The 25,416-nt window shown below is 53.1% G+C and overlaps 1 protein-coding gene and 1 long non-coding RNA gene across 2 annotated transcripts in view; one reads left to right on the forward strand and one right to left on the reverse strand.

Moving 5' to 3' along the window:
• The window catches only part of ITGAE (integrin subunit alpha E), a 59,491-nt gene that overhangs the window by 9,966 nt on the left and 24,109 nt on the right, over positions 1-25,416 (forward strand). The window contains exons 2-18 of the mRNA XM_057714258.1: positions 3,367-3,487; positions 10,651-10,742; positions 11,920-11,987; positions 12,339-12,456; positions 12,686-12,811; positions 13,213-13,328; positions 13,926-14,077; positions 14,978-15,131; positions 15,725-15,875; positions 16,370-16,437; positions 17,184-17,319; positions 17,853-17,995; positions 18,316-18,456; positions 19,112-19,348; positions 20,395-20,525; positions 22,198-22,328; positions 23,534-23,697. Coding sequence (XP_057570241.1) covers positions 3,367-3,487; positions 10,651-10,742; positions 11,920-11,987; positions 12,339-12,456; positions 12,686-12,811; positions 13,213-13,328; positions 13,926-14,077; positions 14,978-15,131; positions 15,725-15,875; positions 16,370-16,437; positions 17,184-17,319; positions 17,853-17,995; positions 18,316-18,456; positions 19,112-19,348; positions 20,395-20,525; positions 22,198-22,328; positions 23,534-23,697 — 2,249 coding nt within the window. The remainder of the gene's footprint in view (positions 1-3,366; positions 3,488-10,650; positions 10,743-11,919; positions 11,988-12,338; positions 12,457-12,685; positions 12,812-13,212; positions 13,329-13,925; positions 14,078-14,977; positions 15,132-15,724; positions 15,876-16,369; positions 16,438-17,183; positions 17,320-17,852; positions 17,996-18,315; positions 18,457-19,111; positions 19,349-20,394; positions 20,526-22,197; positions 22,329-23,533; positions 23,698-25,416) is intronic.
• Positions 5,784-12,916, reverse strand: LOC130839796 (uncharacterized). Its single transcript, XR_009049901.1, has 3 exons — positions 12,628-12,916; positions 6,692-7,381; positions 5,784-6,293 (listed from the first exon to the last, which is right to left on the reverse strand). It is a non-coding gene; the product is annotated as an uncharacterized LOC130839796 (long non-coding RNA).

A 25,416-nucleotide genomic window follows, 5' to 3' on the forward strand; every position in this document is an offset into this window, starting at 1 on the left:
TACCCCTGGGTTTGATTTGCTGATTTTTTATTTAGGATTTTTGTATCTATGTTCAAGAGAGAGATCGCTAATTTTCCTTTCAGGTATCACTCTTGTCAGGTGCTAATATCAAAGTCATGCTGGCCCCACAAAATGATTGGAAAGTGTTCTCTCATTTTCTCTTCTCTGGAGCAGCTCGTGTAAGATTGGCATTTCTTCTTTAAACGTATGGAGAGCTCACTAGTGAGGCCATCTGGGCCTGGAGTTAATGGATTCACTCTTGAAAATTTGCAATTATTCAGATTTCACTTCTTTTGTCAGTTTTGGTAAATTTATTTTTCAAAGAATTTGTCCATTTCACCTAAATTGTCAAGCTTACTGGAATAAAGTTGTGTGTACTATCCTCTTACTATTTCATAAATGTCAGGCTCTGTTCTGATGTCCTCTTTTCATTCATATTGGTAATTTATCTGTTTGCTCTCTCTCTTTTTTTTATTGATCAGTGTTGCTAGGGGTTTATCAGTTTTATTACTCTTTCTAAAAAACAAACTTTAGCCTTGTTGATTTTCTCTACTGCAGGTTAGTTTTCTATTTCACTGATACATACTCATATCTTTATTCCTTCCCATACTCTCTCTGGGCTTGATTTGCTCTTTGTTTAGCTTTTTGAGATGGAATATTAGATAACTGGTTTTCAGCCTTTCTTATTTATTTACTCTTTTTTTAAAAAAAACATATGCATTTAAGGCTGTATGTTTCCTCTAAGCACTGCTTTAACTGTATGACACAAGTTCTGATTTGTCCTATCTTAATTCACACTCAGTTCAAAATATTTTACAGTTTCCATTATGATTTTATCTCTGGCCCTCGGTTATTTAGAAGTACACTGTTTAATTTCCAAGAAGTTAGAATTTTCATCAGTGGAGTAGCATGGTCAAGCTATGCTTTTAAAAATGCTTTCTGGCAACTGGAATGGAAAGGATGTACCCAGAGGGACAAGTCTTGGAAAAGAAAGGTCAGGAGAATAATGGATGTGTCCCAGCAGGAGACAATGAGGTCAATGGGGCAGAACTGAGTCCCTGGAGACGCCAAAATGCACGTGAGAATTCTGAGGATGACAAAGGTGGTGTTTCAAATCTATGGGGCTGTTATGAGCTATTTGAGAAGTAATATCAAAACAATTTCATTTTGGGGGGAGAAAAAGTAAAGCTGAATCTATGCAAAAATGAAGTCTAGATGAATCAAAGATCCAAGCATAAGAAATGAAACAAATAAAATATTGAAGAAAACATGAGTGAGTTAAATAATCTCTGAGTGGGGAAGCAGGACACAAAACTCGAGTCATACAGGAAAAATAATTTAACTACATAATAAACGCAGATGGGGAAAAATATAAGTCAAACAAACCGCTAAGTGAGAAACAGTATCTGTAACGTGCTGACAATTTCTTTCGGACAAAAAGCTCTTATAAATTAATAAGAAAGTAATGACCACATGAAAATGGATAATGTGTATGAAAAAGCAGTAAACAAACTTATAAGAAGAGGCTTGACTTCACTCATAATTAAAAAATAGTTTTGAAACCACATGATGAGATACTCTTTTTAAAACAAGGATGAGGAGATCTGCACAGTCAACTCAAGCGATACTGTGAGGAAATAGGCCTTCCGTGCCCTTGTTGGAACATGAATCAGTACAGCCTCTATGTGGGGACAATCTGTCCATATCAATTCCCCCCCCCCAAATTTTTAGTGAAGAATTTCAAATATACAGAAAAGTTGAAAAACTTGTGCAGTGGACAACCATATACAACACAGATTTTACAACGTATAGATTTTACTATATATATATTTGTATATTACATATATATAAAATATGTATGTGATAGTGCAAATATAACAAAATGTTGACAATTGTAATTGACATATATAAAAATGTATATTTATTTATATCATCTGTATATAAATATCCATCCGTATATATCCATCTATCCATCCATCAAGCCGTCTTATATTTTGATGCATTTCAAAGTAAACTGCAGGCATCAGCACACTCTATCCCTAAACATTTCAGCATACATATAAACTAGAGTTCAGTATTTCCTTATGGTTCTTTTTTTTTTTAAGGTAAAATTTACATACAGTGAAACACAAATTTTAAGTGGACCATTTGATGTATTTTTAAAAAAATATTTATTCACTTATTTGGCTGTGCTGGGTCTTAGTTGCAGCAGGCGGGATCTTCATTGCCATGTGCGGGATCTTTGTTGTGGGGTATGGGGTCTTTAGTTGTGGCATGCAGGCTCTTAGTTGCAGTATGCAGGCTCTTAGTTATGGCATGCATGCAGGATCTAGTTCCCGGACCAGGGATGGAAACTGGGCCCCCTGCATTGGGAGCCTGGAGTCTTAACCGCTGGACCACCAGGGAAGTCCTCATTTGATGTATTTTGACAAATGCACAACTTTGTAATCCAAACTCCTATAGAGATATAGGATACTTCCATCACCCCAGAAAGCTCCTTTCTGCCCCCTCCCAGAGAATCGCCACCCCTCACTACCCCAGGCAATATTTTTAACTAATAGATTAGTTTTGCTTATTCTAGAACATCATATAAATGGAATCATACAGTAGATACTCTTTTAGGTAGGGCTTCTTTCACTCGGCATAATGATTTTCATGATTCACCCATCTTGTTGGTTGTGTCGATCATTTGTTTCTTTTTACTCCTGAGTAGTATTCCATTGTCTGAATGTATCAGTCAGTTTATCCATTCCCCAGTTGATGGGCATTTGGGTTGTTTCCGGTTTTGACTGTTACAAATAAAGCTGATATAAACATTCCTTTTTTGAGGTATTTTTGAGGACTTATGTTTTCTCTTGGGTCACTTGATGAGGGGGGTTACGTAGACAGAATGTATGCAGACCCTTTCCCTGGGGCCCATAGTCTGTTCTAACTTTGGTACATGATGCAGTGATGGGCATGTGCTCTGCGGCAGGTACAGAAAGTGCACAGTGGGAGGTGTGAGAAGGTGGCTAGTGCTCTGGGGCAGAACCAAGGAAGGCCTCCTGGAGGAGGGGGCCTTGGTGCCAACGCAGCTTGGTTTAGTAGGAAGATCAGGGGCTCTGGGTCAGACACGCATGCATTCCAGTCCTGTGGAAAAAAAATCTTGGGGGGGAACTTCCCTGGCGGTCCAGTGGTTAAGACTCCACACTTCCACTGCAGGGGGCACGCGGGTTCGATCCCTGGTTGGGGCAATAAGATCCCACATTAAAAAAAAAGATCCTTGGGAGTCTTGCTTTTGTCATCTGTGAAATGGGGATAATGGCACTGCAGGAGGTGTTGGAATAACGATGCCTCTTTTGTTAAACGTTCCTCTTTTCTCCTCAGGCCTGGCTCCCCTGGCCGCCTTCAACGTGGACGTGGTCCGGACCTGGGTGACCCCCAAGGGAGGTGCCCCCTACGTGCTCAGCTCCCTCCTGCATCAGGACTCCAGCACCAACCAGACTTGGTGAGTGGGGCCTGGTGGACGGGGCTGGGGGTGGGGGAGGGTGAGGACTGAGGGGTCCATGGGGAGCCTGAGAGGGCCCCAGACAAGGCCTCGGCACCCCACCCCACAGCCTGGGGGGAGCCCCCTTTCAGAAGGGTGTGCAGGGAGGGGAGAGGCTGTGAGCTCAGGGCCAGTCCTCCCAGCCCGGCCCCTCCCTTCACCCTTGCCTCTGGGGGTGGGAGAGGGGAGACGAAAAAACTTTTAAAGTTTATCAAGTCTCTTTTGTCTCTTACAAAAGTAACACGCTCAACATAGAAATTTGGACAGTGACAAAAAGTATTTTTTCAAATGGAAAATGTGAGGCAGGCGGGCATCGTGGTTACGAGGAGGCTGTGGGTGACAGCTTTGCTCTGTATTTATAGCAAGGCTCTCAACCCCCCAGCCTCAGTTTCTCATCTCTGCAGTGGGGGTGGTATTTTCCTACCTCACAGGGTTGTTGCAAAGACTATTTGAGTTCATGTACATAAAGGGTTTGGCACAAATTTTGGCCAAATTTAAGATCAATAGGCATTACTTTGTATTTTAAACATATCATCTGCACCCACCCATAAGATAAGCAAAACGTTTTCAGTCTGATAACATTCTGCTGGTAAGGATGTGGTGAAGCAAGAACTTGAGGGAATGTGAGTTGGTATCACCACCTGGGAGAATCATTTTGCCATATCAGATAGAGCTGAGGATGAGGGTGGCCTTTGACTCAGCGATCCCACCCCCAGGTACCAACCCTAGGGAAATTCTCAGGCACGGGGGTGGAGAGAGATTGATTGTGACGTTGTTTTGAAATAAGCATCGTCGGAAAATGGAAGAAATAAGGTGTGACTCATCCTTAGTGTGCGACACTAAAAGCAGGTAGAATGAACGAGTTGAGTGCAGGGGTTATGAACCGAATCCATCTCGAAACACATTGTAAAATGAAAAAGGCAGCTTGTAGAATTACGTACACCATGGCCGTTCACTCCGCGAGCGTTGAGACAGAGCACCTACTGCGTGCCTGGCCCTGGGGGGTACTGCCGTGAGCAAAGCAGGCACGAATCCTTACGTGCCGGGGACGCGGACAACAAGAAATGAATCCAATGTGGATGCTTTCAGATGGAGGTGGTGCTGGGGTGCTGATTAGAGGCATGTCTCTGGTTTCAGGAGAAGTTCTGCAGTGAAGGGTCACGACACACAGTCTAGTGTCCCCTGTGGTCACCACAGTGATGTTTAGAGCTGCTTCGTTTTGAAGCCAGGGTCCAATCAAGGTTCATGGGCTGCGTGTCGTTGCTGTGTCTCTTTAGTCTCCCTTAATCTAGAGCAGCCCTTCCTCTCCCTGTCTTGTTCGTGATGGTCACAGGGCTCTTTCTGTGCTTGCTGCACGGCCCAGCTGCCCCTGGCTGGTTCCCTATAGCCCCACCCCACCCCCGCCCTGCTGCTTTGCTTCTGGTCAATGATCAAGGGTTTCCTTCAGACCCAGCACACCTGAGTCATGAGCCCAGGGTCCAGACAACTTTGGGGCAGAGCCAGGTGAGGCGCTCAGGTGAGGCTGCTGGCTGAGTGGAGCTCTGTTTGGTGGAGGATGGGTGGGCAGTGGCGTCTCCTGAGACAGCCTCACAGCCCTGGACTTGGGCCATGACCTTGCCAGCCAAGCAGGCTCGGATCCCACGCTTGGTTTCCTCATTGTCCAGTGAAGAGGCTGTGGCCATTAGATTTAGGTGGTGAGGGCAGGGCCCATTCATTCATTCACTCAGTCAGCAGTATTTACGGAGCATCTGCTCAGTGCCAGGCAAACCTTGGGGGTAAGATAGCGAAAAAGACACAGCCCCTGCCCTCATGGAGCTCCCAGGCTCTTGCAGGAAACAGACAAGTCGGTCGATGACAGGAGGAGTGATGACTGCTCTGTGGGGACATCCAGGGCACTTTGGGGACATAGAGGCACGTGTGTCCTCCAGCCAGAGGATATACATCGACCCTGGGGCTCAGGGGCTGAGTAGGAATTCGTGTGAGAAGGCACGGGGAGGGGAGTGGGGCTGAGAGCAGCTTGCTCAGAAGTCTGGAAACCAGCCTGAGCGAGGTCAGGGAGCTGGGAAGGTGTCGGTGGCGGAAGTTGCGGGTGAGGAGACCTTGCACGCGGGAGGTGGGCCCTGCTTTGTGACCTGGCACAAGGTTTGGGGAACTGGAAAGGCTTGAAGCAGGCAGGGCGGTGAGAAGGTTGTTAGGAATGTTCTGGCTGCAGGGAGATGAATTAAAGGTGAGCATTGCTGTGTTTTGTTTTGGAAAAGCTTTATTGCTGCATTGTTGCAAAGAAAACTGCACGCGTCATCAGTGTGCCGCTCAGCGAATGTTCACAAAGCGAGCCTCCCACAGAAGCCACGTCCAGATCCAGAGGCAGACGGGACCAGCCTCGCATAAGCCCCCTGTAGCCACGGGCTCCCTTCCAGACACATCCCAGGCGAGACTTAATGCCCCCCCTCTCCCCCACCCCGCCCTGGACTGGCTTTGCCCGTTCTTGAACTTGTCTTAAACAAGGCATACAGTAGGTGCTCTATTATGCCAGGCTCCTCTCCCTCAACATGCAGTCTAGGAATTTCATCGTGTGTTGCCTGAGGCAGTGGCACGCGTTGTCTTTGCTGGAGTTTTCCTTTGTGGGAACAGTGCTGATGAGGAGACTTCTGGCAGTTTCCTTGTGCTGTGACGACCAGCGCAGCTCTGCACTTTCTTTCACTGGGCGAGTGCACTTCTGTTTATCAGGCACAGGGTGTCCAGCAGTGGAAGTGCTGCATCGTGGCTTCTGTGTTGGGTCAGCATTCAGTTTAACCAAAGTTTGCAATGCGTCTGTACTTCCCCCCTCACTCGTCAAGGTCAAGGCCGGGTTTCAGCCCTGTTATTTGTGACCATGTCCTGCCCAGCCTCCTCCCACCAGTACCCCAGCAGGGCCCTCACCATACCAGCTTCAAGCCTGACAGACTTTAACCCCCCTCCTTCAGAAGCCAAGCTGAAAGACCACAGTGGAGGAGGGGACTTTGAAGTCCCCAGAGCAGAAGGCTCTGAGCCCCCCTCAGGGGTTGGGGGAAGAGCCCACTTGGGTTCAAGAAAACCTCCCTGAACACCTGCTGAAGCAGAGAGGGGCTCACAGGTTTGACAATGCAGGGGAGGAGGATGTGGTGGGAGGCACTTCTGGGTTCCTACCTCAAACCTTGGAGTCTGAGACCACGGGCTGCTGCACAGGGCAGGAAGTGCGCTGCAGGCCACCCAGGCCACAGAGGAATAGGTTGGGCTCCTTGTGCAAGGAGGACATGTCCCTCTCTCTCCCTCATGTTGTTTCTCTGTAAGGTGTAACAGCCAGTGCTGGCAGCATCCTGGACTTGGCTGCTGCAGTGGGTGGAGTGGAATAGAAAGAAGGCATTCCTCTGGGCAGTATGGGAATAGACTTTGAGGACAGGGATGAGTTAGAGCTGGGCGAAGGCAGGAGATGGGCTGCGCCCAGCCCAGGTGTAGTAGGGTCCCTGGAGCTGTCAGCTGATGGTAGGTTCAGTTATTGTTTAGTTTGCCAGCCACTCAGTTGATAAACCTGGAGGTCAAGAGACCACCCACCAGGGTGGGGGCGGTTAAAGGGCTGGGCAGCAGAGACAGCTCAGACTGGGTCCCAGGCCCCGGAATTGCATGACTGTGGTATGAGTGGCAACCTTGGGTTCTGCAGTGCACAGCCTGTGCAGCTGTACATGGTCGTCTCTCCAGAACTCACAGTCTAGGTGGAAACAAAAGCCAGGGATGTGTCGGTGTCCAGTAGTGAGGGCTTCTTGGAGGGCTTGGAGGCAGTCAAGGTGTTCCTTCTTTCGGGAAGACTTCCTGAGGAGCTGGTGTTTTGGGAAGGTTGTTCTGTAGGAGAAGGAGGTGAAAGACATTGCAAGCAGAAGAAACAGCTTGAGCCAAGGCCTAAAGGAGGAAGGAGAGCTGAGGCTATTCCAGGCCAGCACCTGCAACCCAAAACATGGTCTGGGTTGGAGCCCAGTTCTGAGCCCACCTTTGTGGGGGAGCAGAGAAAATGGTGCTGGGCCCAGGGCTGAAGCTCAGGCTGGGAGGGGTCTGGGGGAAGAGGCAAGGTTGTTGAGCAGGTGACCTAATCTGGGGGCTCAGCTGCAAGCCCGCGGAGCTCAGCTGCACGTGGTCCCCTGCCCCTCAGCCTTGCCCCACCTCGGCCCCCTCACCTGCTGCCCGGGCTGTCGTTCAATCATCAGTCAACAAACATTTACCAGGCCCCTGCTCTGTGCCAGCCACCACTGCAGGCGCTGCAAATAACATGGCAAACAAGAGAGACAAGATCCTTGGGGAACTTACAGTCTAGGGGCAGAGACAGAAAATAAACAGTCAACAAGTAAACAGGATGCTATCAAACAGGGATAAGTTCTGGGAAGGAAATAAAGGGGGTGATGGAAAGCAGAGTAACTGGGTTGTCAGGTGAGGCTGGTTGGAGAAAGCATTTGTGAGGAGGGGACAGTTAAGCGAGCCCAAGGAATGAGAAAGAGCCAGGCGTGGGGACAGAGGGGGCTCAGCGAGGCAGAGGGCCCGAGCCAGGAAGGAGCTGGGGGCGGCCTGGGAACGGAAGCCGGCCAGTGTGGAGCTAGAGCCTGGAGAGCAAAGGAGCAGGCGGACAGTCTCAGAGGTGGGGAGGTGCTAGCTCGCACAAGGCCCTGTGGGCTGCAGCCAGGGCTACGGACTCTCGTCCTAAGGGCTTGGGAGGCTGCTGAGGCAGCGGAGTGACATGGTGTAATTTACAAGAGCAAATGTATTTTATATTTTATTTTATTAAAAAAATATTTATTTATTATTTATTTGGCCACGCCGGGTCTTAGCTGAGGCAGGCAGGACCCTTGTTATGGCACAAGAACTCTTAGTTGCAGCACGCATGTGGGATCTAGTTCCCCAACCAGGGATCAAACTCAGGCCCCCTGCATTGGGAGTGCGGAGTCTTATCCGCTGGACCACCAGGGAAGTCCCAAGAGTACATTTAAAAAATAACAACCACAAAAAAGCATTTAGGAGGCTCTTACTACACACCAGGCACGATGATGGTGGCAGGGGAAACAGAGAGAAGAGATGCTCTCTAGGCAGAGTTTGGAGGAAGACCCAACAGGGTTTCCTGATGGATTTGATGGAGAGGATGGGTGAAAACATGAAGCAAGGGTGCCCCCAGGCTTTGGACTTCAGAATGTAGTGGTTGGTGTTTCCATCTATTGTGGCAGGGAAGATGGAAGGGTTCAGTTCAGGCACGGGAGGACAAGACCATAGTTCCGTTTTGGACATTCTAAGCTGGAGATGCCCATTAGACCAGGGGGAGTTGTTTATTTACTCGTTTCCTAGGGCTGCTGTAACAATGCACCACAAACTGGGTGGCTTAAGACAGCACAGATTTATTATCTTACAGTTTTGGAGGTCAGAAGTCTCAAGTGGGTCTTACTGAGCTGAAATCAAGCGTGAGCAGGGCTGTGTTCCTTCTAGAGGCTCCAGGGGAGAATCTGTTTCCTCATTTCTTTCAGCTTCTAGGGGCTGCATGCCTTCCTTGATTTGTGGCCCTTTTCTCCACCTTTAAAGCCAGCAGTGCCTCCCTCTGATGAGGATCCCGTGATCACATTGGGCCTACCCAGATAATCCAGGATCAACCCCCAGTCCCAAGAGCCTTGACTTAAATCTGCAAAGTCCCTTTTGCCATGAAAAGTAGCTTCTTCATGAGTTCTGGGGATTAGGACATGGGCTTCTCTGGGGGTGAGGGGTTCATTATTTTGCTTCCTACAGCCATGCTGCTCTGGCTTCTGGTGGAGGGATGCTAGCATTGCAGATATAAAGGTGGGAATGTCAGCGTTTATAGGTGTATTGAAGCCAGGGATTGGAGAGGATCTCTAGGGAGAGCGTGCTGGTGAGGAAGACGGGGACCCAGCTCCGGGACGCCCGTGACATTTAGAAGTCAGACAGCAAAGGAGTCTGAGAAGTAGTGAGAGAGGTCAGGGGGAATCAAAAAGAAAGCGTTTCGAGGGGAAGATGGTCACTAATGTCCAGGGCTGCTGAGAGGCTGAGGAAGATGAGGACAGAAAGGTGTCCCTTGGATGTGGCAACGTGGGGACCACTGCTGACCATGAGGGAGCCCTATCAGGGTGGAAGTCAGCTTGGGGTGGGGTAAGCTGGGTAGGGCACACACGCGGCTGCACATTTTATTATTATCCTGTCAACCGTGGAGATAAGTGAGTGATGTATTTCATAATTTTTTAAAATATCAAGTAACGGGAGGTGAGGAAGTGGAATCATGACCTCGTTCCTGGCCCCCAACCCGCGGTAACTTATCACGAGCTGTCCAATCGTGGGCTTCCCCTTCGTAAAGTCCTCTGTGGCTTCCTACTGCCCTCGGCACAAAGCCTTGCACTTGCTTTACTGTCACCAAGCTCAGCCTCAGGGCCCTCCCCCAACATGCCCTACTCACAGCCACGAGGACAGGGAGCTCTCTCCCTGCTCCTCCCTGGGCAGCATGGACTTTGAGAACGTTTAGGCCGACACTGGCTCTCTGCTGTCTCCCTGGGCTCTGGGCAGGGGGCAGAGTTTGCCGTTGGGAATCATGTCTCTTGAGCCTGCCTTAATCAGGCTGAGGCACCCAGAACCTCTAGATCGGACCTGGCCCTGGGAGAGGGGCATCAGTGTGCTCTTCTCACGAAGTGCTGTCACTGGGGCCAGGTGGGGCAGGCCCCCCTCCTCCCCGGCAGCCACTAGGAAGGCAGCACTGCTCCCAACAGAAGCACCTGTGCTGCTGGTGGCTTCCTGGCCCCCCCCCCCCCACCGCCCCCCATCAAAGAGCAGAGAGTCTTTATTTACCACCAATATCAGCCCATCTCTGTCACGGTGGGCCAGCAGGCAGAGAGGGGAAGCACCTAGCCGCTGCCTGCCTGGAGCTGTGCTAAAGGTGAGCCCGGGCCTCCCTCGCAATGCAGATCCACCGTCCTGGGCTCGGGGCCCGCCCGCCTCTCCAGGTCTGGCCATCTCCGTAGTTTTCCCGACACGGAGCCTGGGGGTCTGTGGGCCTGGGATGGAAAGACTGTGCCTGGGCAGGCAGGGAGAAGGGAATTGTTGACCAGCTCACTTTTGCTGCCTACTCTTTCACTCAGGCTCCTGGTCACCAGCCTCAGAACCAACAAGACAGCAGAGCCCCTATATCAGTGCTCCCTCGTCCAGGATGAGCTCTACTGCCAACCAGTAGGTAAGTCAGCCCGTGCTCCAGGGAACACTCCCAGGACCTTTCTAGGAATCCCACTCCTCCGGCCCAACCATCCCGATCCCTCCACCCTAGGCTCCACCACCGGCCATAGCAAGCCCTCCGTCCTAGTGCCCAATCCCATCCCTTCCCAACCCTAATCCACAACCCACCTTTCCGGATCCAATCCTGACAACAAAAATGAAATCTAAGATGGATGGAGTGCTCGCTGTGTTACCTGGCACTCTGCTAAGTGCTTCACGTACTTTCAGTCCTCAAAACCACGCCATTTTACAGAAGAGGAAGCCACAGTTCTGAGAAGTCCTTTGGTTTCCAGTATGACTAAGGTCACGCATCTGGGCAGCATCACAGAGGCAAACCCAACTCCACCGGATTCCAAAACCCAACCTACCCCAGCTCATCACACCTCAGTGGAACCCAGCCCTTCCCCCACCCCAATCTAACTGTGGCCATGCTAGCGTCTGGCATGGGGCCTGCCGTTTATCAGGCGCTCAGTAATGCTGTTTGAATGAACAAAGGAATGCACCTAATTCGCTCATTGACCAAACTCTCCCCATCCCGCCCAGTCCAACTGAAGGCCCACCTTTGCGGACGGCCGCTCGGCTGTGCTGGGGGGAGTCCTGGTCTCTGTGGGAGGCGCTGTGTTGAACAGCTTCCCTCTCCGCCTCTGAAGGGGACGCGGCCTAGCAGGGTGACTGAGTGATCCTGTGACTCAACTATGTGAGTCTGCTGAGGCCACGGTGGGGAGGGAGGGGAGGGAGCTACACTTCTGCCCCTGGGGCTGTGGCGCAGTAAGATTCCCCCGAGACGGGGCTTCGAGAGGAAGGGGTTCATCCGATTCTCTGGCCAGTCCCTCTTGCCCTCATCCCTGGCACTGCCAGCTGGTGCTTCTCTGCCTGCCCGCCCACCGGACCAGCACCAGGTCTTAGTGTTTCCGGCTCCCTGTCACCATCTGTCACAGGCCGGGCACAGAGCAGTCATCACGGGGCATGTGTTGAATGAGATGCCGGATGAGCCCGGGAGAGAGGCCTGTCCCTGAAGGCCCCCCATCCAGCTTCTAGAGGCTGCTTGCCTTGAGCATGACGGCCCTGTGCCCTCTGACCCTGGCTCCTAGGTTGCCTCCCCACAGCCCTCCCTCCTTACCTGGGCTTCACTGTTTCAGAGCACGTCCCCATCCCAAAGGGGAGGTACCGGGCAGTGACAGCGGTCCGGAACCACCACGGTGTTTTGGTGAGTGTGCGGGGTGCGGGAGGATGGAGGGCCTCGGGGGGCTGGTGCTGCCCCTGTGGTGGCCCCATGTGGACGCCAGTGCTGACTGGCATGTGATTCTCAGGGCTGAGCCCAGCTGCATGCCTGGCGGCCCCAGGGCTGATGGCAGCTCTGACCTGGGTACTCTGTGTGGCCCAGCACGCTGACCCTGGCACCAACTCCTACCCCTGGTGAGGGGTGAGCAGGGTGTCCCTGCGCGCCCTGCCTGGCTGAGGCACTGGGCTCCAGCGTGGGGGTGTGTGTGTGGCTGCGACTAGGGGGACTGGGCTGGGGGAGACCAGGCTTTCTCCTCCTTTTCTCCCCCGCCTCCAGATCTGCATTCAAGTGCCAACCCGCCGGCCCCAGAGCCTCAACTCAGAGCTCACAGGCGACTGCAGCCTGCTGGCCCCTGACCTCCGTCCCCACGCCCATGTCTACTTCTCCGACCTTGGTAAGGACTAGAGCCTCGTTGGCCTTGGACGGCTCTGAAGGGATCTCCTGGGGTCTGCAAGAAGAGGCACCAGCCCGTGGTAGAGGCAGAGGGACACAGAGGCCCAGAGAGGGCAAGGCAGGCTCAGGCCCCACGTGAAGGCAACCAGGGCAGAGCTAAGTGCAGGCTCACCTGGAGGTGAATGAGGAGCCCGTCTGACTCTGAGCTCTTCCATGTGTACTTTTTAAAGAAAAACTCCTGGATCCCAGTGCTCCTGTGGATGCTGGAGACTGCTCCAGGAACAGGAAAGGCAGCACGGAGAACACAGCCAGGCGGCGCCGGGATTTGAAGGAGGAGGAGGAGGAGGAGGCAGCTGGTGAGAAGAGGCGGATCTGGGTCACTCCCAGAGGCTGTCAGAGCTGACCCCTAGGCTGGGGACCTCGAGGGGTGGGGTGTGCCTAGGTCCGAGAGGTGGGGAGCAGTGGCTGGATTCTACAGGCGTGGCCAGTCCCAGCTCTGTCTCTCTCCATCTTACAGATAGGAAACGGAGGCCCGGAGAGTGGGGGTGCTGGGGGTGACTCACACAGCAAGTCAGAGCCTGAGCAGGTTCTGGCTCTCTCTCTACCTCTGAGACTCTTGGGAGTGGCACCAATGTCCTCCTTGAACTGAGCCCTCAGAGCTTGAATGGGGTGGGTTCCCTCAGGGCAGGACGAGCCGCCCTCACTCCCGCCCCCAGATGCCACGCCCACTCCCGACGTGCTCCCTGTCTTGGCCCAGGCACCGAGATCGCCATCATCCTGGATGGCTCGGGAAGCATTGAATCCCCAGACTTCCAGAGAGCCAAAGACTTCATCTCCAACATGATGGAGAGCATCTATGAGAAGTGCTTAGAGGTGGGCTTCCCGAAGAGCTGGACTCACACAGCCTGTGGGTTATCTACCGCCATAGACAAATCACCTCAAAACATCCACCAGTGATCTGCTCTCCTTCTATGGGTCAGGTATTCGGGCTGGACTCAGCTGGGTGGTCCTTCTGCTGGTCTTGCCTGGAGTTATTCCTGCAGCTGCAGACATCTGCTTGCTTGACTGGATCCTAAGATGCCCTCCCTTGTCTGGGCCGTGTGTCTCCAGCAGCCCAGCCCAACTCTTTGATGGCAAGCACCTTCCAAGCCTCTGATTGTATCACATGTGCTGATGTCCCATTGGCCAAAGCAAGTCACATGACCTATCCCAGAGTCAATGAGGAAGAGGGGGGCTACACCGGGACATGGATTCAGGAAGAAGCCTGTGATTCACTGGGAGCCGTTTCCATCACACCTTCCTCCACCCCCACTGGCTTAGAGGTCGCCCTCTGCCTGAGCATCTCCTCTACCCAGAGACTAGGAGGGATGAGTGGGTTCTTCTAGTGCTTCCAGGGGGAGCCATCTAAGGGGCGGGGGTGGCCTTGGAAGGCTCTGCCAAACTCCTCCCCTCTCGGCCCCTCCCCTGCAGTGCAGCTTTGCCGTGGTGCAATACGGGGAGGTCATCCAGACGGAGCTTGACCTTCAGGACAGCCAGAACGTGACAGCCTCCCTCGCCAGAGTCCAGAACATCACTCAAGTGGGGAAAGTCACCAAGACGGCCTCTGCCATGCAGCACGTCCTGTGAGTGTGAAGGCAGCAGAACTACCTGCACACCTGCTGGGTGCCAGCCCATGGCCCTGCCCAGGGGCTCTGAGGCATCGTGCCTGGAGAAGGTGGCTGGACAGACTGTGTAGAGGAGAGGCTCGGGGTTCAGGCTCTTCCTTGGCTGAAAGGGGACTGTGAGGTCTTCCGATGCAGCCTTGGCTGATGGATGACACCCCAGGACAGTCCTCTAAAAATTCTTCCAAAGACTCTTCCAGCGAGCAGCGGGGGGCACAGTGCTTATCAGAGGGGCTTCGCGGGCAGGCTCCCTGGTGTTCAGCCCAGCTCCAGTTTGTACTCGTGAGACCTTGGGCGAGTTGCCTAACCTCTCTGTGCTTCAATTTCCTCACTTTTAAAATGAGTATAATAGGGAAGTCCCTTGCAGGGACTTGGCACTTTCACTGCTGAGGTTTGGGTTCAGTCCCTGGTTGGGGAACTAGGATCTTGCACGTCACAAGTCGTGGCCGGAAAGAAAGAGAGAGAGAGAGAGAGAATAATAATAGTACTTGCCTTATAGGATTTTGTGAGGATAAATGGGTTAAAATACGTACAGTGCCTGGCACATGAGTGCTGTGTAAACCTTAGCCACTGTTACTCATGCCGTTGTTATCCCCACACACACACACAAGGAACAGACCCCAGTGCGGTCCGGCGCCTTTCTGCTGGGAGCAGGTGAGGGGGAAGAACACCTGTGTCGCACCCTCACCTCCACCCGCCCTGCTGTGTACCCAGGGACATCACCACCCCTCTTTGTTTCTTTGTTCTCCCAAGAGGGCTCCTTAATCCTCTGCCGTTCTAAAACAGGCCAGGGAATGCAACCTCCCCAGGGCTCAGTCATTCCTTCGGCACAGTTCTCTCCCTTTACCCTCCCCGACTTAGAGACAACATCTTCACGCCAAGCCACGGCTCCAGAGAAAATGCATCCAAGATCATGGTGGTGCTTACTGATGGGGACATATTCCAGGACCCCCTCAACCTCACGACTGTCATCAACTCCCCAAAGATGCAAGGTGTTGAGCGTTTTGCCATTGGGGTAAGAACTGGCAGCTGGGGGTACCTTGTGACCCTGTACAGCCTGGGTTTGGGGAGGAGCCAGGGTTCCTAGAGGGGCGTCAGTAAGCATCTTACCCCAACCCTGCTCCAGTCACAAACACGCGCCAGCTTCTCGTCTTTCAGCCCCGTGTCCCAAGCTCCCCAAACCCCCCACCCACTCAGGGTCTTCCCCTAGACGGCTCATTTCCCAATGGTGGTCACAGCTCACTCGCTCAGCAGTGATGGGGAGAGCAGTGGACCCTCTGGGAGCCCCTGGGAGGGAGGTCAGGGAAGGTTCCTGGAGGAGCTGATGCTGAGCTGAGGGTTGGAGGACAAAGAGGAGTAGCTTACCTGGGGTACAGGGGAGGCAGGAAGGGCTCTGCAGGCGGAGGGAACAGCATGGGAGGAGGTGAAGCCCGCCCGGTGTGTTCAGGAAAACACAGGTAGAGTGTGTGGGAGAACGGGGAGCAGGGAAAGAAGAAGGTAGGTGATGGAGAGGTAGGTGATGGGGGGCCCTGAAGGCCTGATGGAAGGGCTCAGCTCTCTTGTTGGGCCTTCACGGTGCCGGCCCAGTGACCCGGGGCCTCTGTGCAGGTGGGAGATGCATTTAATAAAACCAAGGCATACGATGAACTGAAGCTGATTGCCTCGGACCCTGATGAGGACCACGCCTTCAAGGTGACCAACTACTCGGTGCTGGATGGGCTGCTGAGCAAACTGCAGCAGAGTATCATCCGCGTGGAAGGTGAGGCCCTGGGGCCCCGCCCGCCACCCTGCGGCAGCCGCCTCGGCACGCAGCAGGAGGCCCGCGGCCTGCGCTCCGGCCCCATCCCGTCCTCTCTCCGTGAGGCACTCTGGCAACTCCCATCCCCTCTCTGAGCCTCAGCTGTCCCATCTCTAATAAGGCAACAGTTTCCCCAGCCTTCCTCACTTCCCCCAAATTCCATGAAGCTCCGATGAGAAGCTCTTTCTGGAGCCCGAGAAAGAAGGATGATTGGGGCGTGGTTCCTGCTCCCAGGAGCTCACAGATGAGGAAACCGAGGCCCAGGAAGAGGGCCTGCACTGCTGGTAGCTTCTAAAGCAGGATGCAGATCTCTACTCCAGCCTGGTGCTTGTCCCATCCTACCCAACATCCTTCCCTCTGGGAGGAGGCCAAGCCGGACCCTTCCGCGACTTGGTTTCTCCCTTCACCTCGGCCCACAGCAGTCTCACCGGGCTTCTGGGCTTCTTGGCTTCCAGGCACGGTCGGAGAGGCCCTCCACTACCAGCTGGCACAGGTCGGGTTCAGCGCCCAGATCCTGGACGAGGTGCGTGACTGACTCAGCACCAGGCAGGCTTGTACGAGGAGGGGCCCCAGCGACTCCCAGGGACTCCGGGTGCCCCAGCTCTCAGTGCCTTCCTGTGGTGAGGCCTCTGAAGGAGCGCTTTGAGGACAAAGGAAAACACATCTGTGTGCTCGCCCTAACCTGGACCTTTGAGGCGGAGGAGAGAACAGCCCTGATTATAACAGGGGTCATTTCGTCTGTGCTCCAGGGTCAGCAGCTCCCTTAACACAGGCTGGTGACACCCAGGCCTGGATAGGCTTGCCCACCAAGCCGGGTACTTCTCCCCACTGGAGACCCTGTTCCCCACAGATGGGGAGGGATACAGGCAGCGAGGACACCGTCCTCACGTGTGGTGGGAGCACGGTTGGCACGTCACTCAGTACGGGTGGGCCTTGGGGGCCAGGCCCAGGCTGTGCAGCCTTGGAGGAGGTGAGCCCCATTTTGCTCAGTCGTACTCTTTTAAATGCTCAACATCTGGGCCCCGGGTTGGATTTCTGCCCTGGGGGGTTGCTGGTACTGGAGGGACAGCTGCGCTGACAGGGTCATGGGTACAAGGCAGGAACCCAGCGTTTGCGTCTCACCTTCCTCCTGCGTCTCTGGCCGGGCGCACACGGAATGCGCCCCATCCTGCCTGCAAGGTTCGCTGTGCTGACGGGTAGACCCACGGCCACCCTGGCTGGCCCCGGGTCCCTCCCGTTCACATGGCCGCCAACCCCTGTCCTCTGCAGGGACAGGTGCTGCTTGGTGCCGTAGGGGCCTTTGACTGGTCGGGGGGTGCGCTGCTTTACAACATGAGCAGCCGCAAAGGCCGCTTCCTGAACCAGACGACGGTGGACACCAAGGCTGCGCAGTACGGCTACCTGGGTGAGGGCGGGGCCCGGGGGCTCAGACCTGAACAGAGACACAGGCTGCAGTGGGCTTCCTAGGTGGGGAGGGCCCTGGTTGGTCACACGGAGTGAGGGACGGGTCCCAGTTAGGGACCCTGAGGCTGAGAATTAGGCCTACTCGGTACCAGTACCGAAGCGCCAGGCCCCGGGTGGGTGGCTGCCTAGGGAGGTGAGGCCTCTCCGTGAGTAATAGTGATGGGTGACCCTTCACCCCCTTCTCGGTCTTCATGTCCTGAGTTTGTGATGAATGTGGGTGGTGAATGTGTGTGGAGTGTATTCTGAGCAAAGCTGTATGTACAAGAACGTGTGTATAGCACATCTGTGTGGTGGGGCACGTGTGTGTGACCAGCCACGTGGGAGCCACCACTGATGATTTTGAGAAGGATGAGAAAGTCTCTCCAGTTTTGGCTCCCTGCCCAAGCTACTTTGAAGGCCTGGCTGGGAAGTTGGGGGCCAGAGGAGTGGCCCGGTGGGAGCTCCTGATCACAGTTTCCCACCCTGACCCCCCAGGTTACTCGGTGGCCGTGCTGCACAAGGCCTGTGGCCTCTCCTATGTGGCGGGGGCTCCACGGCACAAGCAGCACGGGGCTGTGTTTGAGCTCCTGGAGGAGGGCAGAGAGACCAACTTCATTCCAGTGCTGGAGGGCGAGCAGGTACCTGCTGGAGAAGGACCCCCTCTCCCCCCGTTATTATAGATGGGGATCCGGAGGTCCCAGAGGGAAAGGGGTGTGCTCCAGGGCACACAGAGGGTTGGGGACCCAGCCTGGGCGGAACTCAGGCAGAGCTCAGCCTCTGCCCCGGCTCTGCATGTCTGACTGCCAGCTGGTATCCTGGTGAACAAATTGATCTGGTCTGACCCAAACTCGGTGGTCCAGGAAGAGCAAGAGTAGAGGTCGAGCCTTGCTGAGGGCCCTGGTGGTGGGGGCCGTGCCTCCCCAGCAATGCCTGTGAGCTCTGTTCCCCCGGCCTCTAGATGGGGTCCTATTTTGGCTCTGAGCTGTGCCCTGTGGACGTCGACATGGATGGCACCACGGACCTGTTGCTGGTGGCGGCCCCGTTTTACCACGTTCAAGGCGAGGAGGGCAGAGTCCATGTGTACCGTGTGAACAAGCAGGTGGGAGAGTCTCCAGCTTCACAAGTTGGCCGCTCAGCCTGGGGCTGAGGTGACAGAGGCTGGGAGCACCCTGGCCCTGCTGCCTTGCACCAGAGGGCAGTGACAGGGAGCTCAGGCTGGATGGCAGCCTGCTGGGGTGACGGCTCCCCCCCGCCCCCTCCCCTACTTTCTTACTTTCCCCACCCCATCATCTCATGTTGACGATGACGACACCCCAAATAGCTGCACGGTTCACAAAGCACGTTTTGTCTGTGATCCCACTTGCTTCTCACAGTCACTATGGGAGGTAGCTGTCACTCCCATTTTACAGATGAGGAAGCCGAGGCTCAGTGATGCTGAGACTTGCTCCAGTTTACAGAGCACGTGTGTGGTGGAACCAAGGCAAGAAGCCAGGTCTCCTGATCTCCAGTCCAGTACCCCAGTCATGGGAGCAGAGGGATGTAGCTCTGGGTCCTGGACTGCAAGGCAGGAAGACCCCAGCCTCACCACTCACTCACTGTGCAAACTCAGGAAGGTCTCTTGCCTTTTCTGAGCCTCGGACTCCCTGCTGGAGAATCAGGACCAGCAAGTCCTCGAGCATGCCTCCTGGGGTGGCGTGGGGTGGGTGCCCCTCGCATCCCTGTCTTGAGGGCTGAGTTGCCTCTCTGCCTTACAGGATGGTTCCTTCTCCTTGGTACGCATGCTGAGTGGGCACCCCAGGTTGACTTATGCCCGATTTGGCTTTGCCATGGCAACAGTGGGGGATATCAATCAGGATGACCTCATAGATGTGGCCATCGGGGCCCCCCTGGAGGACTTTGGGGCAGACGACGGCGCAGGCTTTGGCAGTGTGTACATCTACAATGGACACTCTACCAACCAGCTGGTTGACCTCTCGACCAACCAGCCACAGGTGACCCGCAGGGCTCTCTCTTGCCTCTACTCTGGGACTCTGACCTTCCCCAGATATGATGGCCAGAGACCAAAGCCAGCTCCAGTCCTAAGTGCCAGGTCCCTGGGGGGTGGGGGTGCCTGAGGAAGGAGAGAAGTCACTTGGAGGTTCTCACCCCAGACCCTTCCAGTGGAGCTAGAGGTTATGGCGACATCCATCTACTTTCCTGGCCTGTGACTCCCCGCTTCTTTGGCACTCCTGACCATGGATCTGCCGCAGACTTTTCCTCTCTTCCTGTGCCTTCTCTGGCTCCTGACCACCCCACCCCCACCCCCAACCCCCTGTCCCATCCCATGCCTAACTCTCACCCCCCAGGACTCCAATGGCAACTTCCATGCTACATCTTTTATGGGCACTGTCACTCACCTCCAGCTGCACTTTCTCTCCAAGCTTCAGTCCTGTGTGTCCAGCTGCTCTTGAGCCCCTCACCTGGACGGTCTCCAGCATCTCACGTTCAGGATGCCCAACTGAGAGCATCCTCTTCCTCTAGACCTGCTGCTCCTCTGGGCCCCATTCCTCCGCCGCCGCCGCTCACAGCAGAAACCCGGGCTATCCCAGACCCCCAGCTCAGCCTGTCAGCCTCCAGGTCCTAAAGATCCTGCTGTCTCCCAAATCCAGCCTCTCCTCTCCATCCCCACCACCCCTGCCCTGGCTCCTGCCTTCTCCCTATCTTCCACTCTGTGTCTTCAGTGGCGTTTCTGAAATGTAATTTAGAAACCCCCTCCCCCAGCCCACATCAGGACTACTTGCACCCAGTACCCCCCTGTTCCCACTGCACTGGCCCTTGGCTACTTCCTCCAACAACCCTGCTCTTCCCCACCTTTCTCCTTGCTCCTCCAGTCAAGCCCCACCCCTCTTCAAGCCTCCCTGGGAGAACCTTGACCTTTTCTTTCCAGTTCCTCAGTTGAGGGCTCCCTAGGGTGGGGACCCAGGCTAATCTGCTGCTTGACTAAAACTGAAAGGAAACCCCTTCCCCGCTCTGACACCTTGTGTTTCTCCCTCCGCAGCGGATCAGAGCCTCAGTGGCGGCCCCAGGACTCCAGTACTTCGGCACGTCGTTGGCTGGTGGCTTAGATTTCAGTGGCGATGGTCTTGCTGACATCACCGTGGGTGCCCTGGGCCGGGCGGCTGTGCTCCGGTAGGGGTCTGCCCTGCCATCTGGGCAGCTTCACCCACTTGCCCTGCCCTGAATGACGCCGTGAAGACACTTCCCTCCTGATGGGAGGGAGTAAGTGCGGTGGTTAAACGGGCACCGGCTCTGCGCAACTGGGTTTGAACCTCAGCTTGCACTTAACGGTGTGCCCTTGGGCAGAATTTCTAAGTCCCAATTTTCTCATCTATAAATGGGAGTAAGAATGCGCCAGCTTCACAGAGTTATGAGGACTGAGAGAATCTATGCAAAGTATTTGGCACAGTGCTCTGTGATGGCTGTTACTACTATGATGAATTTCAGAGCTTCTGTGCTCCATCCCTAAGTGAGTGGTCAAGTCCCCTGGCTATAAATAATCTGCCAGGACACCAATCTGCCCTGCGCTCTCCACTGAGCTCCAGACTCAGCTGTTTACTCAATAACCCTCTCACAGGCATCACAAAGTTACCATGTCTAAAAATGGCCTCATGCAAACAACAAACAAAAACCAAACCAAACAAACAAAAACAAAACAAAGAAGAGGAATTCCCTGGCGGTCCAGTGGTTAGCACTGTGTTCTTTCACTGACGAGGGTGTGGGTTCAGTCCCTGGTCGGTGAACTAAGATCCCATAAGCCCTGTGGGACGGCCCAAAAAAAAAAAAAGGATTCATTTTCGCCCTCCCTTCATTCTCCCCACCCGCCCCTCCCGGGCTTCCCGTCTCAGCAAAGGGCGCCATTTGTTCAGGATAAAAGCCCAAGAGTCACCCTTGATCCCTGTTTTTCCTTTCCCTGCCACCCCATCAGCAAGTTTCTGTTGGCTCTGCCTCCAAAGTACCTCCTAGTAGTTCATGACCTTGTCGCCTCTCACCTGGACCACTGCCGTGGCGTCCTCCCCTGCTTCCACTCCCTGTTCTCTGTTCTCCATCCAGCAGCCAGGGAGACCCCTGCGTTCTGCTGCTCAAAACCCCTCAGTGGTTCCCGCTCAGAGTAAAATCCAAATTCCTTACTGTGGCCTGGCCCTGCAGACCTCTCCCTCTCCGCCTCTTGTTACTCCCCGCTGTCTCACTAACTGTGCTCCAGTTATGCGGACCTTTGTGTTCCTCAAACAAACCAAACTCATTCCTACCACAGGCCCTTGGTATCAGCTGTGCTTTCTGCCTGGAATGCAGTTCCCCTAGATCTTCACAGAGCAGGCTCGTTCTCCGTAACAGAGCTGAACTTAAAAGTCTCCTCATTTGTGAGGCCATCCCTCACTGCCCAGCTAAGTAGCCCCCAGTCTCTATTACTTTATCCTATTTATTTATTTAGTTAGTTAGTTACTTAGTTATTTTTGGCATGCAGGACCTTAGTTCCCCAACCAGGAATTGAACCCACGCCCCCTGCAATGGAAGCTCAGAGTCTTAACTACTGGGCCACCGGGGAAGTCCCAATCCAATTTTATTTTTGTCATAGCACTTCCTGTACATAGGATTTTCCTGTTTCTTCTTGTTTATTTGCTTGTTGTCTGCTTTCCCACTAGAGCAGGGCTTGTCTCTTTCCCTGCAGTATCCTGAAGACTCAGAACAGCACTCGGCATATGAGAGATGTTCATTAAATATTCACTGAATGAAGGAAAGAGCCAGGCACTGATCTAGAAGTTCCGTGGTCCCTTCTCATGGTCCTCTTTGCTGTCTTCTTTAGCTCAAGACCTGTGGTTCGTCTGAAGCTGTCCATGACCTTCGCCCCCAAGGCACTGCCCATTGGCTTCTACAACAGCGTGAATGTGAATTTGTGTTTTGAAATCAGCTCTGCGACCCCAGCTGCTGAGTCAGGTAACAGGTAGCCTAGCTGGCCCGTCCAGTGCTGTGGTCATTCCCTGTTGGCTTCCGTTGGTGGCAGGGAAAGAGGGCTGGGTGTTATGAAATCCTTCTATTACACCTTAGCTCCTTTGACCTTAGGTTCTGTTTAATGGGAACCGCCCCAGAAAAGGGTGATCTACCATTAAGTCCACACTCTGAAGCGGTCTGTCTGACCCTATTGGGAGGAGGGGCATTGGATCCCTTCCTTGGACTGAAGGGTTGAGTTTCTGAAAGAAGACTCAGAAAAAGGCAGACACTTCTCTGTCTCCACCTGCTGTGCCCATGCCTGTGTGTTTACACGGGGCTCCTGAGAAGTTCCCGTCCTCTTTCTCTCTGATTTACATCTTCTCCCCTTCCCTTCCCACTGTGTCTCCCTGGCCCGGGGGATTGGATAACCTGATGGAAGCCTGGCCCCCCTTCTCATCCCCTTACCTGGCACTGGTTGGGAGACCTTCCAGAAGGCAGAGGGTGAGCATGGCTTTCCCAGCCCAGGTACTTACTGCCCACCCAAGAGATCCCCTCCAGAATAATCCCTCAGCAACAGTCCCCAGGGCTTAATCTCTCATTAACAATCCCGGACATGTCTGCTTCCTGCAGGTCAGAAAGCCTTCTCCCAGGTGGGCTGGCTTTACCGCAGGAGTCCATGATCAAATCTGATAATTAGAAGAGGGCAGGCCTATCAGGTCCAGCTGTATAGGCTGAAAGGTTCAGGCCATAGAGCCTGGGTGGCAGCTGCTGGGTGGCTGTGTGACACTGGGCAGGCATCTCTCACGCTCTGGGCCCTGGTTTCTGTTCTCCACAGTAAGGGAGTTGGCCCAGGTAATCTACAAGGTGCTTCCAGCTCTGCTGTGCTCAGGTTTTACTCTGGTTTCTCTCTCCATTCCTTGACTTTTTGCTCCTCCTCATTTCCCCCCTCAATCCGAGCCTCCTCCCTAAGCCCTTCTTCCCTTAGAGAAGACTGACTCAGCCCTGGGACGTGCTGCTCCGGGTTTGGGGCTGGGGCACTGAGGGACCCTAGCCAGGTGCCAGAAGACATGAGAAAATTACCTTTGAAATGCAGAAGAAACTCAGGGAAGCGCCTGCGTGGAGGCACCGTTCAGGAGGGACTCACGGGAGGGCCCTCTGTCTGGGGCTTGAACATCCCACCCTCATCAGGAAGACCTGGTCTTCATTCCCAGGCCTTGGAGAGACCTCTCTGAACTTCACGTTGGATGTGGACGTGGTGAAGCAGAGGAAAAGGCTGCAGTGTTTAGACGAGAGGATGTGTCAGGGCTCCCTTAGGAAGTGGGGCACGGGTCCCCGTCTCTGTGAGCCCTTCCTGCTGGTTCCCACAGAGGAACAGGTAAGTGGAGGAGTTTCCGAAAGAGTCCAGAGGGGTCTGTATTCTTGAGAAAAGAACTGAGCTGCATGCAAGGAAGCACGCGTACTCATACACATAAATGAGGCAACTGAAATAACCACAACAGATCAAGAACCACATGATGGACATATGGACACCAAGCGGGGAAAGCGGGGAGGGTCTGGGGCGAATGAAATGGGGGGTTGGGATTGCCATATATACGTTACTACTAAGAAAAAAAATACCACATTGTACACTCTAAATATATGCAGTTTATTGTCTGTTAACTGTATCTCAGCAAAAGTTCTTAAAAAAAGAAAAAAAGAAAGAAGATACACTTAGCTCATATTTCAGCCCAGTATATGCTTCCTTGGGCTGGTGACACTCAGGCTCCAATTTTTCCTTCAATCACCTGTGAGGGTAAAGTCCTGCTGTGAAGACCTTGACTTTTCTTGCTGTTAAGAATCCTGGTCCTCCTGACCTCAGCTGCACCCAGCAAAGTCCATGGGCTACTCTAATTTGAGAAAGGAGGATGAGGGATGTGAGGTCATCCCAAAATGGTGTTAAGGGAAAATAATTCCATTAACAAGATATACAAAGAAAGTCAAAGATGTACAAAGAAAGTCTTCCTTTGCAAATATGTCATTTTAACAGTTAATATTATTAAAGAAGTTTTTGTTAAAAAAAAAAAAAATCGCATGATAGGGGAATTCCCTGGTGGTCCAGTGGTTAGGACTCCATGCTTTCACTGCTGAGGGCCTGGGTTCCATCCATAGTCACGGAGCTAAGATCCCACAAGCCACACAATGTGGCCAAAATGCAAACAAACAAACAAACAAACACACACACACACACACACACACACACACGATGGCATGGGAGATGGGAGTTATGGTACCAGAAATCCAAATTAAAGAAACCTACCAAGGGACTTCCCTGGTGGTCCGGTGGTTGACTCTGAGCTTCCATTTCAGGGGCATGGGTTCGATCAGTGGTCGGGGAACTAAGATCCCGTATGCTGTGCAGAGTGGCCAAAAAAAAAAAGAAAAGAAAAGAAAAGAAAAGAAACCTACTGAAATCAAACACTAAGTAGATTTCTGAGCGTCCTAGAAACTGGACAAAAAGGGAAATTCCCTAATAGCTGACATTTTTCTTGGTAATAAATTGGGAATATCAGGACTCCCTCCCTCACCTGATAATAAAAGTGGGGCAGAGGGCCCTTATGTGAGTCAACATCAGAAAAACTGAACAAGAGAAAGCAGAAATAGAAAGACAAAAGTTGTCATTTACAAAAGTTTCCTCCTGACAAAGGTGCCTAGAGACATGAAAAACTGTATTTGTCAGGACCCAGAGCCTGACAGAACCCAGAACTGTGGACCTAAAAGGATCATGTATTCCGATAAACTCGTAAACTGTGCTTCCGACTACACATATGGTTCCCACATCTATTCTGGCTGTTAAATGGATTAAGAATGAATTTCTATAAAAACAGTTGATTGAACCTGGTGTACCCCCAAAAATAAAAAAAAAAAAAAAGAATGAATTTCTAGCAAGTCTAGGACTTCCTGAAATACAAGCAGAGCTACCTTTTCCACCTGGGAAGCGTGCTCACCTACTCTCAGGTGCTCAAAGCTTCCACCTGGTAGAAAGGCTCAATAAATAAAAGAGAATGGCAGATGGCACCCCAAGCCATCTCCTTGTCTTCAGTTTTTATTTCTCTAA

The sequence above is a fragment of the Hippopotamus amphibius genome, chromosome 17 (assembly GCF_030028045.1).
Source record: "Hippopotamus amphibius kiboko isolate mHipAmp2 chromosome 17, mHipAmp2.hap2, whole genome shotgun sequence".
Lineage (NCBI taxonomy): Eukaryota > Metazoa > Chordata > Mammalia > Artiodactyla > Hippopotamidae > Hippopotamus > Hippopotamus amphibius.